The 14,651-nt window shown below is 42.5% G+C and overlaps 1 protein-coding gene across 5 annotated transcripts in view; it reads right to left on the reverse strand.

The window, feature by feature from the left end:
- LOC139452065 (carbohydrate sulfotransferase 15-like) overlaps positions 1 to 14,651 on the reverse strand; it is a 65,607-nt gene that overhangs the window by 33,771 nt on the left and 17,185 nt on the right. The window contains exons 1-4 of one of the 5 annotated variants that reach the window (XM_071233370.1): positions 12,976 to 13,154; positions 3,569 to 4,078; positions 2,439 to 2,754; positions 501 to 638 (exon numbers count right to left, since the gene is read on the reverse strand). In XM_071233370.1, coding sequence (XP_071089471.1) covers positions 501 to 638; positions 2,439 to 2,754; positions 3,569 to 4,078; positions 12,976 to 13,002 — 991 coding nt within the window. In that variant the 5' untranslated portion in view covers positions 13,003 to 13,154. Of the gene's footprint in view, positions 1 to 500; positions 639 to 2,438; positions 2,755 to 3,568; positions 4,079 to 8,125; positions 8,254 to 9,433; positions 9,475 to 12,975; positions 13,155 to 14,651 lie in introns of those variants that run through there. The other 4 variants (XM_071233371.1, XM_071233372.1, XM_071233369.1 and 1 more) reach the window with 4 other exon arrangements.

The raw sequence follows: 14,651 nt of genomic DNA on the forward strand, positions 1-14,651 counted from the left end.
GTGGTCATCTATCTGTACTCAGTTGGTGGTCATTTACCTGTACTCAGCTGGTGGTCATTTACCCGTACCCAGCTGGTGTTCATTTACCTGTACCCAGCTGGTGTTCATTTACCTGTACTCAGTTGGTGGTCATCTACCTGTTATCAGCTGAGGTTCATTTACCTGTAAACAACTGGTGGCCATATTCGTATTATCAGGTGTTCATTTACCTGCAGTCAGTTGGTGCTCATTTACCTGTACTCAGTTGGTGGTTATCTACATTTAATCAGCTGAGGTTCATTCACCTGTAATCAACTTGTGGTCATATTCGTATTATCTGGTGTTCATTTACCTGTAATTAGCAGGTGTTCATTTACCTGTAATCAACTGGTGGCCATATTCGTATTATCAGGTGTCCATTTACCTGTAACCAGCAGGTGTTTATTTACCTGTAATCAGCCGGTAGCCATATTCGTATTATCAGGTGTCCATTTACCTTTAACCAGGAGGTGTTCATTTACCTGTAATCAGCTGGTGATACCCCTCCTGTTCCTCTGATGTGTTGGGGTCATTGACGTGCTCCATGAACAACGCTGCTTTGTCGTACAGGTCGATGTAGTCATTGATTGGGACTTTTGACGTGAAATTGAGTCGCCACCCTGAGGACATATGTAACACGACGACAATTAACACTTTGATGGCATTTCACAAACACAAAGCTACCACATATCAACAATATCTGCACCAGATGTATACTTGTGTTTTCTTAGAGTAAAGTCTACAAACAATAGAAGACTGCGGTTTGAATCATGTCGCACCATCTTGTTAACTAGGGGTATAGGGACTATTGAAACTTGAAAGCATCGCAACTGTGTATAGCCGGGGGCACTGCATCGATGTAAATAATATCGTAATAATGATCACCATTTATCTCTGCATTCGTTTTGTGAAAATCCGACAAGACACGTGGGTATCCATTCAAAAACACTTAAACTTGTATTTCAGTCCATATACCTCCGAACCTCATAACTTTCAAAATAAATCGGACTAATCTTGGACTTTGCGGATGTGATGTGCTTTGTTGTGATGTCAAATTAGCCCAGAAAATCTGGAATTATTAACGATTGCAGTAGTATGATATATACAGTGTTAGGACAGGAATGATCCTCATCCTTGTCTTATGAGTCATATCACGACACTGAGGTCGCGATGACCTGCAACTAATCTGTCTCACATTCCCTGAATCATATTCTTTCCCTTCCGCCAAGCCCTCACTGTAAAGCGATAGCCCTAAATGAAGCAAGTCTGGATTTTCCCCAGGTTCAGGTTCTGAATCTACCATCTTACTGGGGCTCCTTTCCAATTACACGTAGTTGCTTTTTCTATCAAAATTATATATTTTCGGAGACTACATGAGTTAGTCAACCATACCATACGATACAACTCGACTCTTGCTTTTTATGGAAATGTTTTCTGCTCAAAGGGAACACTAGTTGCCTTACTAAAGCGTATGGAGTAGATTTGAGGTAAATGTACCTGTCACCCTTATCTATACTTGAATCAGTCGTATTAAAACAGATCTGAGGGACAACTCATTGAGGGTTACGTCAGACCGACCTTTCGCAAACTTTGACTGATCAATGGAATGAATGACAAGAAGACGACATTAGCCAATCGGAAGGCAGCATTTTCGTTCTTAACGGCACTAGTTTCAAACTGGCGACCAAGCTTCGAACATGTTTTGATAATTCTTGATTAAAAAATTGAAAACTGAACAAAAGAACATTCTTGAATGGCTAATGTTATAAAGGCCGTAACTGTCGTTCGGAATAGCCCGAAATAGTTGCATGATTCCAACTGTCACTTTCATGTAAGCGACGCTCTGATTGGTCGGATGAAAGGTCGTTCTGACGTGACCCGTAATGGGATGTCCACAGATCTTTGTTCAGAGGTAGCGAGAACTATGGTCTGATTGACCTTGAATCGTTTTGTATCGATACATGACGTCACGAAACGACACGATTTTCCAGTGGTGTTACAGAGAATCACGATGCACGTTCGGTGAATAGTTACACACGCCTGCAACAACGGGGCCTTTTCCCCCGGAATACCCACAAGGTGACAAATACGAAGTATTGGGCATAAATTCTAACCCTGTATCCCGGAACACAAGGGGGCACAATTCAAGCATAGGATACTAACCTCTTCTAACCTGACCCCCAAGGGGAAACTATTCTCAGAACCCCAAGGGGAGACTACTCTTTCCCTGATGACGCAAGATAATACAAGCATGAGGCACTGGACTTGAAACCTATTTTGCCCCGAATCAACACGGGGTTGCACGAGATCACGGGGACCTGTTCTGTCCACGAACCCCCAAAAAGACAACAAATATGTATATTGGACCCCATACCGCTCTCGGAATAATATTCAAATAATGTTCAAATGATGACACCTACCAAATCTATTTTTGGCCCACCAGTGAGACTCCTTCATAGGAGGAGAAACGACGTCCGGGTGTGACATCAGCTTAAAGTACAGGTCCGTGCTCCCACACTTCGGTTGCCCGGCAATAAAAAAGTACGGCAGACAACGCAGTCTCCGAGGCTGGGCATCTTGTTCCATTTTCTTTCGCCATTCCTCAGTTAAATCTTTGAATAAGTTCCGGCAATACTTTGAAAAATGTTTGAAATGGTTAGTTTTATACACATCTGGTCTAACCATCGGTTCATACCAACATGGATTCTTAAAATTTGGAAGAAAGTTGAAGGGTGCCTGAAAAAACAAGTTAACGGGCATTAGCAATAAATAAAAAAAACCGTTTCGCAAAGCTTGCATCCAAATTAACATGCAATCATATTCACTGTAACACATGTCAAACCTGTGAGTATAGTTTTACGCCGCTTTTAGCCCTATCACGGCTTCACACATTGTGCCGACATGGAGAATCGGACCTGGCGAGCAAAAGTTTAAACCACTACTCTGCCACCGCCATGTCAAAACAATGCGAGTGAGTAAATGAATGTTTTCATGGTGTAAGCAATATCCCAACAATTCCACAGTATCGCTAAGTAGTCGAATCTGCGACGGCAGATGACACAATCAAGACACTGGAGGCCTATTCTAAGTCTGTAGGGGCACACAGTTTGAGTCACTGTGTAATATCAGATGTCTTGAAACAATGTGACCTGTTATAGCTGTTTTATGCTGCAGCGTCGAGTGTTGACATGTCTCTAATAAATTAATATATAACTCGTGGCTGGCACATTACCTATAATGTGTACGTGTTTAATATCACTCACAACAGCTGAAACTAAACATCACTTTTACATACCAACCATGGATTTTCTCATTAAACACATAAAAGATTACATTAGTGCAAGCCTAAGAATAAGGTCCCCAGTAATCTACGCTGGGGGTAAGAGGTGGTCAGGCTCGGTGATTTGTTTGATCGCATCCCAATTGCGAGGATCGATGTTTACGATGTCACACACCGGATTGTCAAGTCAAGACTCCATAAGCTGTGGCTGGACTATTGTTTGGTGCGGCGTTAGAAACAAACAAATAAAATACTTCAAGTAGCACTTACCATGCTAAGAATTTCCGACGTTTTATTCACATCTACACAATTCAAGCGGGCCCGGCCCTCCAGACTAATCCCAGACACCGTGGGTCCAACAGGCTTAATGTCGCTACCGTTCTTCTTCCACCGTAGCTCTAGAACCCCTTTCGGGGAGTACCCCATTATTGAGTCTAAACGTATATGATCTCCATTTTTATTAACAAACCCCACAATCTGCATGGAACTTTCGTCTGTTCCATTTCCACTGTGAGCAGACTGCACGCCGCCGAGCTGAAAATGTCTTACAAAATGGCCGTTGTTGATCTTGTATGACGTCACGTACGCCAGGATGACGATGGAGATGATGCTGGCAGCGAGACAGACTGCGTAGATGCATCGTGCGTCTCTCTTGGGGGCTGTTGGGGGTAGTTTGTGGTATGGTCGTTCCGTAATAGTTTGCCACCCTAAAACCATGGTCAGCTGACGATAACAACCACCGGCACAGCGCACACAACATCCGAAAAATCGTCTAGCACCCTGCAACCAAAAACAACATTTATTCAATTGTTTGATAGGCATTGTGAGAAGTAACAAAACTATTTTGTGGATAACAACTTGTAATAGCGACGTTTCGGTGTAGATCCTTATACGGCCTTGTTTGACAGCGGTATCAGGATAAATACCGAAACGTCCCCATTACATCATAATAAATCACTTGTTATCCATGAGCATTCGTTTGTCTACTGAAACATGTATTCATATAGTGTTCCAAGAAATCGTCTAGTACTCGGCAACAACAATATAACATTTTTTCATATAGTTTTAGTCATGTTCAACAAGCGTCTAGCACCCTTTAACAACAAAACAACATTTTCTTCATATAATGCTATATACAAACTGATCAACATGTCAGAAAACGTTTATATTATTTCTACTGTATTTTAACCTGAATATTTTAACCCTTACGAATTTATTCGAATTCTTATATTTGGTATGCAGGGAATTGTGTTTTTCGAGAGAGCACATGTCCTTTGTGCTTAAAGGAACCAAGACAAATAACTTTTTATCCTGTTTTTTTTTCTGCGGCCAAAAAACATACCATAAAGAAACACTTCTGAAAACATAAAATGTATGTACGTGGGAAATAAGATAGGTTAACAGAACTTAGGTAGAACAGCAACAACCGAATCTACTGCATTTATAGTGTCTTTACCGGGAGCGTTGATATTTTAACACTTTGGTTGCACAAAAGATAGACAAAGCAAATGAAACTTATCCAAAGAAAACATACTTTGGTGAAAAACAACAACAGAAAAACAACATATCCACGCAACATGATGTAAAAACTGACCCAACTTGGAAAGAGCGTGCACGTGATTATTGCTAAACGCCACATCAGCAATCTTGAAGCTATTCGCGGCGAACTTCGAAAAGAAGTGTTTGGGATATATGCATCTCTGTGGCTTGGTTGGAAGGGGGGTGAGAGAAAGGAAAATATTCTCTTGTCACCGTTTGCATCTACAAAGCAATTTGGTTTTAAGGCGAAAATGCATTGCATATCCTATGTTCGAGACAAGCGTAGTGCGTTATATAAACATTCTGACTGGACCGTCAATATATATCGTCTTGTTACGTCGAATTAACCAGTTTTCGATGCCTGTAACAATACTATGTTAATATTAGTCCGGACATTTTGAAACTGCACGACCGTTAGTAAGGTCAAGCATTCGTGGGAACATTGGTTAATCTACAAAACAGTTATTCACAGGATGCTAGTTTGTTGTGTCCGTACGGTCGTACATTCCAGCAGTCCTTAACCAACGGGCGGTGATTCAGGCGAACAGTACATAGCTTTAGTTCTTCCAGACACATTCAAGTCTATAATGATGTGGCAAGTCTAGATTGCCTCAGCCTTAGGCCTGAAATTAAACATTGTTCAGGGCTCAATTTGGGCTATATTTTTCTATTTTGTAGACATGTATTTGTAAATAATATTTCTGGGACTAAGTGTTAGTCTAGGACAATAGTTAGTATGTATCACCTATATTTCGGAGTGAGTGAGTGAGTATGGTTTTACGCCGCTTTTAGCAATATTCCAGGAATATCACGACGGGGGACACCAGAAATGGGCTACACACATTGTACCCATGTCGAGAATCGAATCCGGGTCTTCGGCGAACGCTTTAACCACTAGGCTACCCGACCGCCCCCATATATTTCGGAAAAGTCATTCATCCAGACAGTATTTACTTTTGATGACTAATATCAAGGACGTGGGATAATCTGGATACTCTGGATAATCGCTGTTCCAGTCATCCATTCCTTCAACCGTTAAACTTGACAATCAGATCGTCCATGAGGCCGACTTTAAATGAAGTAAGTGGGAGAGGGGGATATATTTTTGTTTGGCTACAACTGTCAACAGGCATAGTAACCAATGAACTGCCTGCCAGGAAATATGGTTCTGCTTAATGGTAATGGCCCACTTCCCGGATATTGGTCAAAAGGCTACATCAAATATGACATTAACTGATGTGAACAAGCCCCTGTTTACATGCGGCCTGACAGTATTTAGATTAGTGCTGGTGAATTTCCATGTTGCCATAATTCTCACCATGGAAATACTGTGCTAGCGGGTGACGTGGGTACTGTGCTAGCGGGTGACGTGGATACTGTGCTAGCGGGTGATATGGGTACTGTGCTAACGGGTGACGTGGGTACTGTGCTAGCGGGTGACGTGGGTACTGTGCTAGCGGGTGATATGGGTACTGTGCTAGCGGGTGATATGGGTACTGTGCTAGTGGATGACGTGGGTACTGTGCTAGTGGATGACGTGGGTACTGTGTTAGTGGATGACGTGGTTACTGTGCTAGTGGATGACGTGGTTACTGTGCTAGGGGATGACGTGGTTACTGTGCTAGTGGATGACGTGGTTACTGTGCTAGGGGATGACTTGGTTACTGTGCTAGGGGATGACGTGGTTACTGTGCTAGGGGATGACGTGGTTACTGTGCTAGGGGATGACGTGGTTACTGTGCTAGGGGATGACGTGGTTACTGTGCTAGGGGATGACGTGGTTACTGTGCTAGGGGATGACTTGGGTACTGTGCTAGGGGATGACGTGGTTACTGTGCTAGGGGATGACGTGGTTACTGTGCTAGGGGATGACGTGGTTACTGTGCTAGGGGATGACTTGGTTACTGTGCTAGGGGATGACGTGGTTACTGTGCTAGGGGATGACGTGGTTACTGTGCTAGGGGATGACTTGGGTACTGTGCTAGGGGATGACGTGGTTACTGTGCTAGGGGATGACGTGGTTACTGTGCTAGGGGATGACGTGGGTACTGTGCTGGCGGGTGATGTGGGTACTATGCTAGGGGATGACGTGGGTACTGTGCTGGCGGGTGATGTGGGTACTGTGCTAGGGGATGACGTGGATACTGTGCCAGCGGGTGACGTGGGTACTGTGCTAGGGGATGATGTGATCAATATCAATATTAATATAAATATCAATATTAATATATTGATATATGATATATATGATATTATATTAATATTATATGTGTAATCAATATTAATATTAATATGGTATGTGTAATTAATATTAATATTAATATACAATCATAACCTGTCATCATACTTCATTGTGAAAACAATAATAGCTTCAGGTTTACAAACCACATATGTTCCAAAATTTAGGTTAAAGTTAAAACTGGGTTTGTAATAAAAATAAATTCTACGACCAAAGCTTCTTTTATGTTGTGAAATGCCCAAAGCCTCTGGTTATGTGCTTAACCCAAATCTCTTGCCCCTTGTTTATCGTACTGGAACTATAATCAATGGGTGATATCACTCCAACACCCGATCTTGAAGCTACCGCATTTCTTCGTCTTGGAACATAATTCCAGCCTTGTTCGTGAAGCGAAACATTGCCACTTACTTGTGGCGGAACCGCCGTTACAAATCTTTGAATATGAACGCTGTCAGACGTTAGCATACTGAACAAAGACAATATATTTACTGTAAGATAAACCATTTCACAAATTCATGTGAGGAAGTATTTTACGTATGTGAACCATACTGTAATATCGGCAACATGGCCTGAAATACTGAAAAGAATTGTTTGAGAAACATTTTAAGTTTTGGGATGATAGAAACTTCCATCATTTCCATCAGTTTTGCAAGGATCTTTAAATTGGAAGCTCTGCATCCATGAGAGATAATAGAGAGTGTCAACAAATACTGTAATCAAATAATCTCTTTCTGCTACTGACATTAATACGCCCTTCACATGGACGTACAGCATGAGAACTAGGTGAAGAAGTTATGATGATAGAGTACATTGTTTGCATGGTAAAAATAACAATAACAATAACAACAATGATGCTGATGCTGTTGCCGATGATGATGATGATGATGATGATGATGATGATGATGATAATAATAATAATAATAATATAACCGCATTTCCATCAAATGCAAAAAGCCAAACTTAAATGTAGGTCACATGTACATACCACAACACAAAATACATCACAATACATGCCCAGGCTGATGCTCTTCGTCGTCTAAACCTGAACTCACCCTTTCAACATCACCATCATAAGTCATATTCAAAAGCACGTCATGACGGAGATTGCAAAATCCACCTACCACCGCGGTCGCTTTCCGCACTCAGCCAGCATAAGTCCAACGTTAGCAAACACCAAAGTATGACTGGGGAATATTTAAGAATCTCAAAACCTATCTCCAATTTCTCCCTCTCTTGAACTCGTGCACTTCATTGGATGCCGCTAATCGCTTTCCAAGACATATCGCTACCGTTCTACCCCCCTGGGAGGGCACGATGACACACGGTAGCGAGGATTTAATCAGGCAAGAGAGAACAGGTCGTCGAAGAATGGTGAGCAGCGGGAAATGTTTTATTTCATTGTCATGATTGTTGTTGGAGATGACTTCAAGCAAATTCATTATTTTTCCTGTACGCTGTTATGGGTATGGCTTTTTATCCGGGGCCTCTGTGGTATCATTGCCTAACCCGAACATATAGCGAAACCTGTTCAACCGGACGGTCCCGTACCAAGTGAATTCGATCAGATTCCAAATTTTCCGGATTAACCAGTACGTCAAAAAAGCCTTAAATCAAATGTTTACTTCTTTGAACAGTAGAGTTTTTTGGGAAGGAAGTTTTTTTCTGATTAACGGGGTTCGTACTACTAAGCGGGTTTGATAGAAGCGAATGGAGAGGTCGAGCGTCACAAAGGGTTTGACACATGAAACATCACACAGGTACAATGAACATATCAGGATGGATAGCTTTCATTTGTTGCATGACAGTAACACGAAGTTATGCCATAAACCCCATAATAACCTCTTCAAAACAGACGCTATGGTTTCCAATAACGTGTCCGGATTGACTGGTGTACGGACACTATTACCTCACTGCTCTCATCTTCTCTAAAAAAAATTTTGGGGGGGGGGGGGGGGGGGGGGGGGGGGGGAACGAATGGCCCAGTCGTCTAAGACGCCGTAATCCGATGTACAGAGTTGCCTCCATTAGGCGTGCAAGAAACCTACGATCGAGGGTTCGAATCCGAAATTGGCCCAGTCACATAAGGGAGAGAGGGAATATGGCTTAACATTGTTTAAGGAATGGGCTTTGCACATTGTACTTAAATGGGGATTCGAACCTGGGCCTTCAGTGTGTCGTACATCGATTGAGAAAACACACTATCCACTGGTTCACCCTACCGTCCCTATACGACTTTACATAGATTTGCACAAGTCTCTAAGCAATAATTATTAGTTTAAATCATAATTCCAAGATTATATAAATAATAAGAACAAGTTGGCTATTATAAAGGTAGAATTACTATACACCCATGGACTTACCATTCAGTAGAGCCGTGGAGCAGACCTAGAGTTTACACTGCAGCCCGCGATATGACGTAATATCACAGTATAGTTCTTATTCGACATAAGTGGCTTTGGAAAACATAATTGCTGAACAAACGTTAAACACGTAAATTGTTTGTTTCTCCATTAACTGAGTTGGAAACAGTCACACATTCATACCCTACGTAAGACAAAAAACACGTTCACTCATTTTAAACCAGAAAACAATATCCAAGTAGATCAAGGACGGTAAGTTCATGAAACTCGCAGAAAACTACAAAAAAAAACTGTTCCAGTGTATTAATTTAACAAGGCGGGGCCGCTGGTAAATGAGGTTTTGCGTTCCACAAATTGTGTTTGTAACCAAACCTTTTCGCAAATAAGGCGAAATTTGATATATTAACGGTTCTCTCTGTCGAAAGAAAACATCCACGGCATGTTATCAAGGCTTCGCCAGTATGTACAGAGAAGACGTCGGGACCTGACGTTCGGATTGCTCTCCGATAAGTGCCGAATGTTTGTGCAGCATTTGTACGGAGGCAGCCGATGAAGTTGTAGGCGGGTGGCATATGGTTTGCAAACTCACATAAATCTGTCTAGTTGATAAGGCCGTGAAGACGCTCAGCGCCAGCAGATAAACATTATCATGAAGATGATTAGCTTTCTTGGCAGTGGAACTTTTATGAAGAAACAGATGATTATATATGATATAACGCGCACAGAAAAAGAGCTTTTAATCTCAACATACAGGCCTCTGTTAAAGAGATATCGTAATTATCTGTTTAGGTTTAGAAAATAGCAAAGATCTCAATCAATACAGTTGTTGGAGTGCTGCCTAGTGCGGCGTCAAACAACCACTACAACATAAATGCACAGAGGGTGGGGAAGCCGAGAGGTTCTCACGTTACATGAAAGGCCTGGGTTTGGATCTGCTCTAGGAAAACAGTTTGAGATTTCCCGGTTCTGGAATAATGATAACACTGGCAAACACATCCTCCATGATCGATATTGGTCTGTCTTTGCCATACATGTGCTCGAGGTAAAAATCAACGATGAGTTTCCTTCACACATGATGTGAGGTTAAATGGAATTTAACGTCACGTCCAATATTATTGCTCTTATACAGCGACATACATGCACATGTGTGCGTTTGTGGCTGCTTGTTCTAGTCCGAACTAATGCCGATATTATAATGCTGAGATACCATGTCGCAGTTTAACACGAATACCCCATTCAGACACAGCATACTGATTCCGAGCCGACCAGTCCTTGTTTTAGCCCGGAATTCCGAGCGCCAGGCAAGGTAACAAGAAGTACCATCTTTTAATCTTTTAACATTTTTTTATATGATGTGGCGGGGCATCGAACCCCCATGAAACTGACACGTTGTGATATAACTAAAATATATATACTGAAATGGAACTGCATGGCGCTCTCTTAGGGGAATAATATAAGGCCTGGTCGGTGCAAAGGCAGTATAATGCGTCTGAGTGGGGTATCAACGTTAAACCGAGGGAACATACATGTATCTCAGTGGGCTAGCACTATAAAACCGGCATCAGTTCGGACTAGTATACACGCGGTCAAACACACGTGTTTACGTCGGTATGTGAGTGGAAAAAATCTTCGACGCGATATTAAACCCCATTTCATCTCACCACTAACCCAACGTGGACAAATCGAATCCCTCACATACTAATCACATGTGGGGGTTCCCGGTCCCCGGTCACCTGTGCAAAGACCGACGGTGTGGATCATTGTTCAGAACATCAATCAGTGCATTGTCAGGTCCAAACTCGACTATTTACAGGCCGGTATCATATGGACGGAATACTGCTGCGTGCGGCGTTAAACAATACAACAACCAACAACCAACAACCAACCATACATTGCCCTTGTTTACATGTACACGACCTGCATAATGTCCTCCCTACATAAAACAGCTGAGTGAAAACACGGGGTGAATTAACTGAAATACTATTCAACTGTTAAGCGGCACGAAACCCCAACCACATTCTGTTTCCCGATCCCCCTGGCAACTTAACCAACAAATTTCCGCAGCCATGTTCGATCTCTCGTCTAAAAACAATGACACGGGGGCATGGCTTCATATATCCTTCCGCACCTACGGCAAACTTCCCGTTTATCCTTCCGAGGGCTGAGAGGCCACACGTGTTCATTTTATGAATTGTGACTACTATTCCCGCTGCCAATCAAATTTAAAGTGGACCCATATTTGACAGCAACCTCGGCCACTTTCGACACACAGGGGGGCATGTTGCCAGAAAGGCTTTCAGCAGCGCAGCAATTAGCTGGGGGATTATTTTTCGTCATGTTCGAAAGGCGAAAACACAACAGGAATCATGTTCTGACTCCGAGGCCTTATAAAGGTTTATTTCATCAAGTAGATGAGGAAAAAGGGTACACTCGTGTGACACCGATATTGCATCTCTTTGGAGTAAAAAATCCGGTTTGTGAAAAATGAGAGAAGAAAATAGATTCATTTATAAAAAAATCAGCTGTATCATATTGAAGAGTGAGGGTGTGAGTGAGTTCGTGTGTTTGTGTGTGTGCGCGCACGCCTGTGTCTGCATGAGAGAGAGAGGGGGGGGGGGGGGGGGGGGGGGGGTGCGTGCGTGCGTGCGTGCGTACGAGTGTGGGATGAGTGAGTGAGCCCCAGGCAGTAGTAACTGGGCGGCCTCTCTCACTGACAACGCACTGGTCGCAGGGGTCACGCAATGCTGATGTGCAAATATTGGGGGATAGGTAACCATGCAGCTGTTTATAATAATGTAAACAGCTGTACCGGCCAGCGGTAGGTTATCCCAAACTGACGCCAACCTAAATGCTCTCAATATAACGGTATACAATAATTACATACATATCATAACTTACGTTATGAGTTTAGCATGGAAGTCCCATGTAAAAACGATATATAATAAGGTGTCCACCGGTCTCGGGGAGAAGATAAACTAATTTCTAGGTTACATCTGCCCACGTCACCCAAGGGGCCGGCGGACAACGAATGTATCCTACCGCCCACCTGATCATTATTGCAGCTATGTCTTATTCATGCACACTTTGGTCCGAATCTGTAAGTATACCATAGTTAGGTATTTATCCACTTCGTTCAGTTTTCTCATTCATCAAAACATAGCTTACGACAATAACAAACAGACTTATTCCCCCTGGATTCATTTCATTCGGAAAATATCGTAAATATCCGGGGAATAGAGTCTTACGTCATTAATTCGAAATACGGTTGGGATACTAGCTGTAAATGGAATGCCAACAGTTCGGCAATTGAAGTGGGAAAAATAACATATGTACATTATATTAGTGGGGTACAATAATAGAATGGATCAGAATCCGACAGCCACGTGTAAGGTAAGGTAAGACTTAATAGAGCAGTTGTTAAATTGCTTTAAAAAATTAAACATGTTTAAAACTGGCGGATCATGGGAGCCCAATACTGACAAAAGGTACAACAACATTCACTTACAGGCTATGGATATTTAATGACGTCATTGCTGACTTACCATTTCGAATTCCGCAATCACCGTCATACAGCGAGAAATATATCCAGGATATTTTGCAAGACAAACGGTACACGGTATAATTCCTCGCTTGTGAAACCACGTTCTTTGGTATGCCAGTCACCCACTTCATTTCCCCGTCGCATATTTACATACATTAACACAAACGACTATTCGACTATACAGACAGGACCTCGAGACGAAACGTGGAACCCTCACAAGCGAGGGTCAATTTAATCCACATGCATTTTCAAATCGTGACAACATATACTTTTTTTAACCAGCTGGAAAAAAAATGAAATAACGCGCGTACACTCTCTGCTTGAAATCTCCCAGGGCATGTGTTTGTAGTCTCAGTTCCAGAAAACACTGCTGGATAAAGTGGCACAGAATGATCCCGTCCCACACATCAGTGCAAGGGTGAAACTAAGTTCGGTCTGGGGCTCTTATGGAAGTATAATGACGAGATCGCTGTATCTGATAATTTGGTCCTGTCAAGGGGACCCGCCATTAAATATTCTGGCGACATTTTTTTCACGGGACGTTTTTTTCTGAAAACCGGTCATGCCCAGTGAACAATGTATATTTTTGGATGAACCCGAGGCCTAATTATTAGTAACCATTTCTTTCTAGGACAAATTAGGGTTTTCTATTAATATAATTTTGATCGGTTCCTTTCCGAGTTAGTGTTTCATCGTGTCCTAATGCTCACACTATCCTGGCCAAACTTCATAATTGTATCTGGTGAAACTACGATATTCCGGATGCCGTACGATTCTTTTAGAAACATAAAGACATCTGACAGAACCATACAAACAGCTGACAGAAACAACGATTCGTTAATCCAGAATGAAGACCGCCGGGTTTATCAAGGTGCCAGTGTACAGAGGTAGTGCTGATGGTGTAGATATGTTTTCCCCTGTAAATTACCAGCCCCTTGGGACCGACACCTCAAGTGTATACGTGTAATATAGCTGTTGCTTCAGCGCTTACCAGCATACGCTTGGACTAACAGTTCCAGCATCCCCGGGGATACATGATGTACGGATTACGTCAAGATGCCGGTGGCTGCGATGAAAACCATCTGACGGCTGCTGAGTCGGTGCTGGAGAAGAGATCATTAGCACGATGAAGAAACATTGGAATTTTGTTTCAGTAAAGAGCCCCGGTCCTCACAAGTACCTACAGTCTGTCAAAAATGCAAAGCCGTGAGACATAGTCGACATCGATGTCTAAACGTTTCTTGCGGGACCTCGACTCGGATCCGGTCAATCGGCTGAAAGCGTACTCATTTTCCCACTTCGCGCATCTTTCCGAAACCAGCAAGAAGAGTTGAATGGGAATGACATGGAGTTAATTGAATGAGATACATTCAATATGGCGGTCCTTGCGTCCCATACACAGAGATGCTGTAGAATATAAGACCCACTGTCACTGCGAGAGTGAGTGGGTGTTGTTTAACGCCGCACACAGCAATATTCTAGCCTGAAAATAACCAAATTTAAAATAGGCAATCAAGTGAGTGCGCCCCCTATGGCTTATTATCCCTGCAGTGTTTTAATGTACGATAAACAACTCCCACTCGTTTTTTGGGACCTTTGTCTTTAAGACGACCTTATATCCGTCATAAACTGGATTTGTCTTTAAGATGACGCTGTATCCGTTATTCATCTACACGT

The sequence above is a fragment of the Haliotis cracherodii genome, unplaced genomic scaffold (genome assembly GCF_022045235.1).
Source record: "Haliotis cracherodii isolate W230 unplaced genomic scaffold, xgHalCrac1.p SCAF_9, whole genome shotgun sequence".
Lineage (NCBI taxonomy): Eukaryota > Metazoa > Mollusca > Gastropoda > Lepetellida > Haliotidae > Haliotis > Haliotis cracherodii.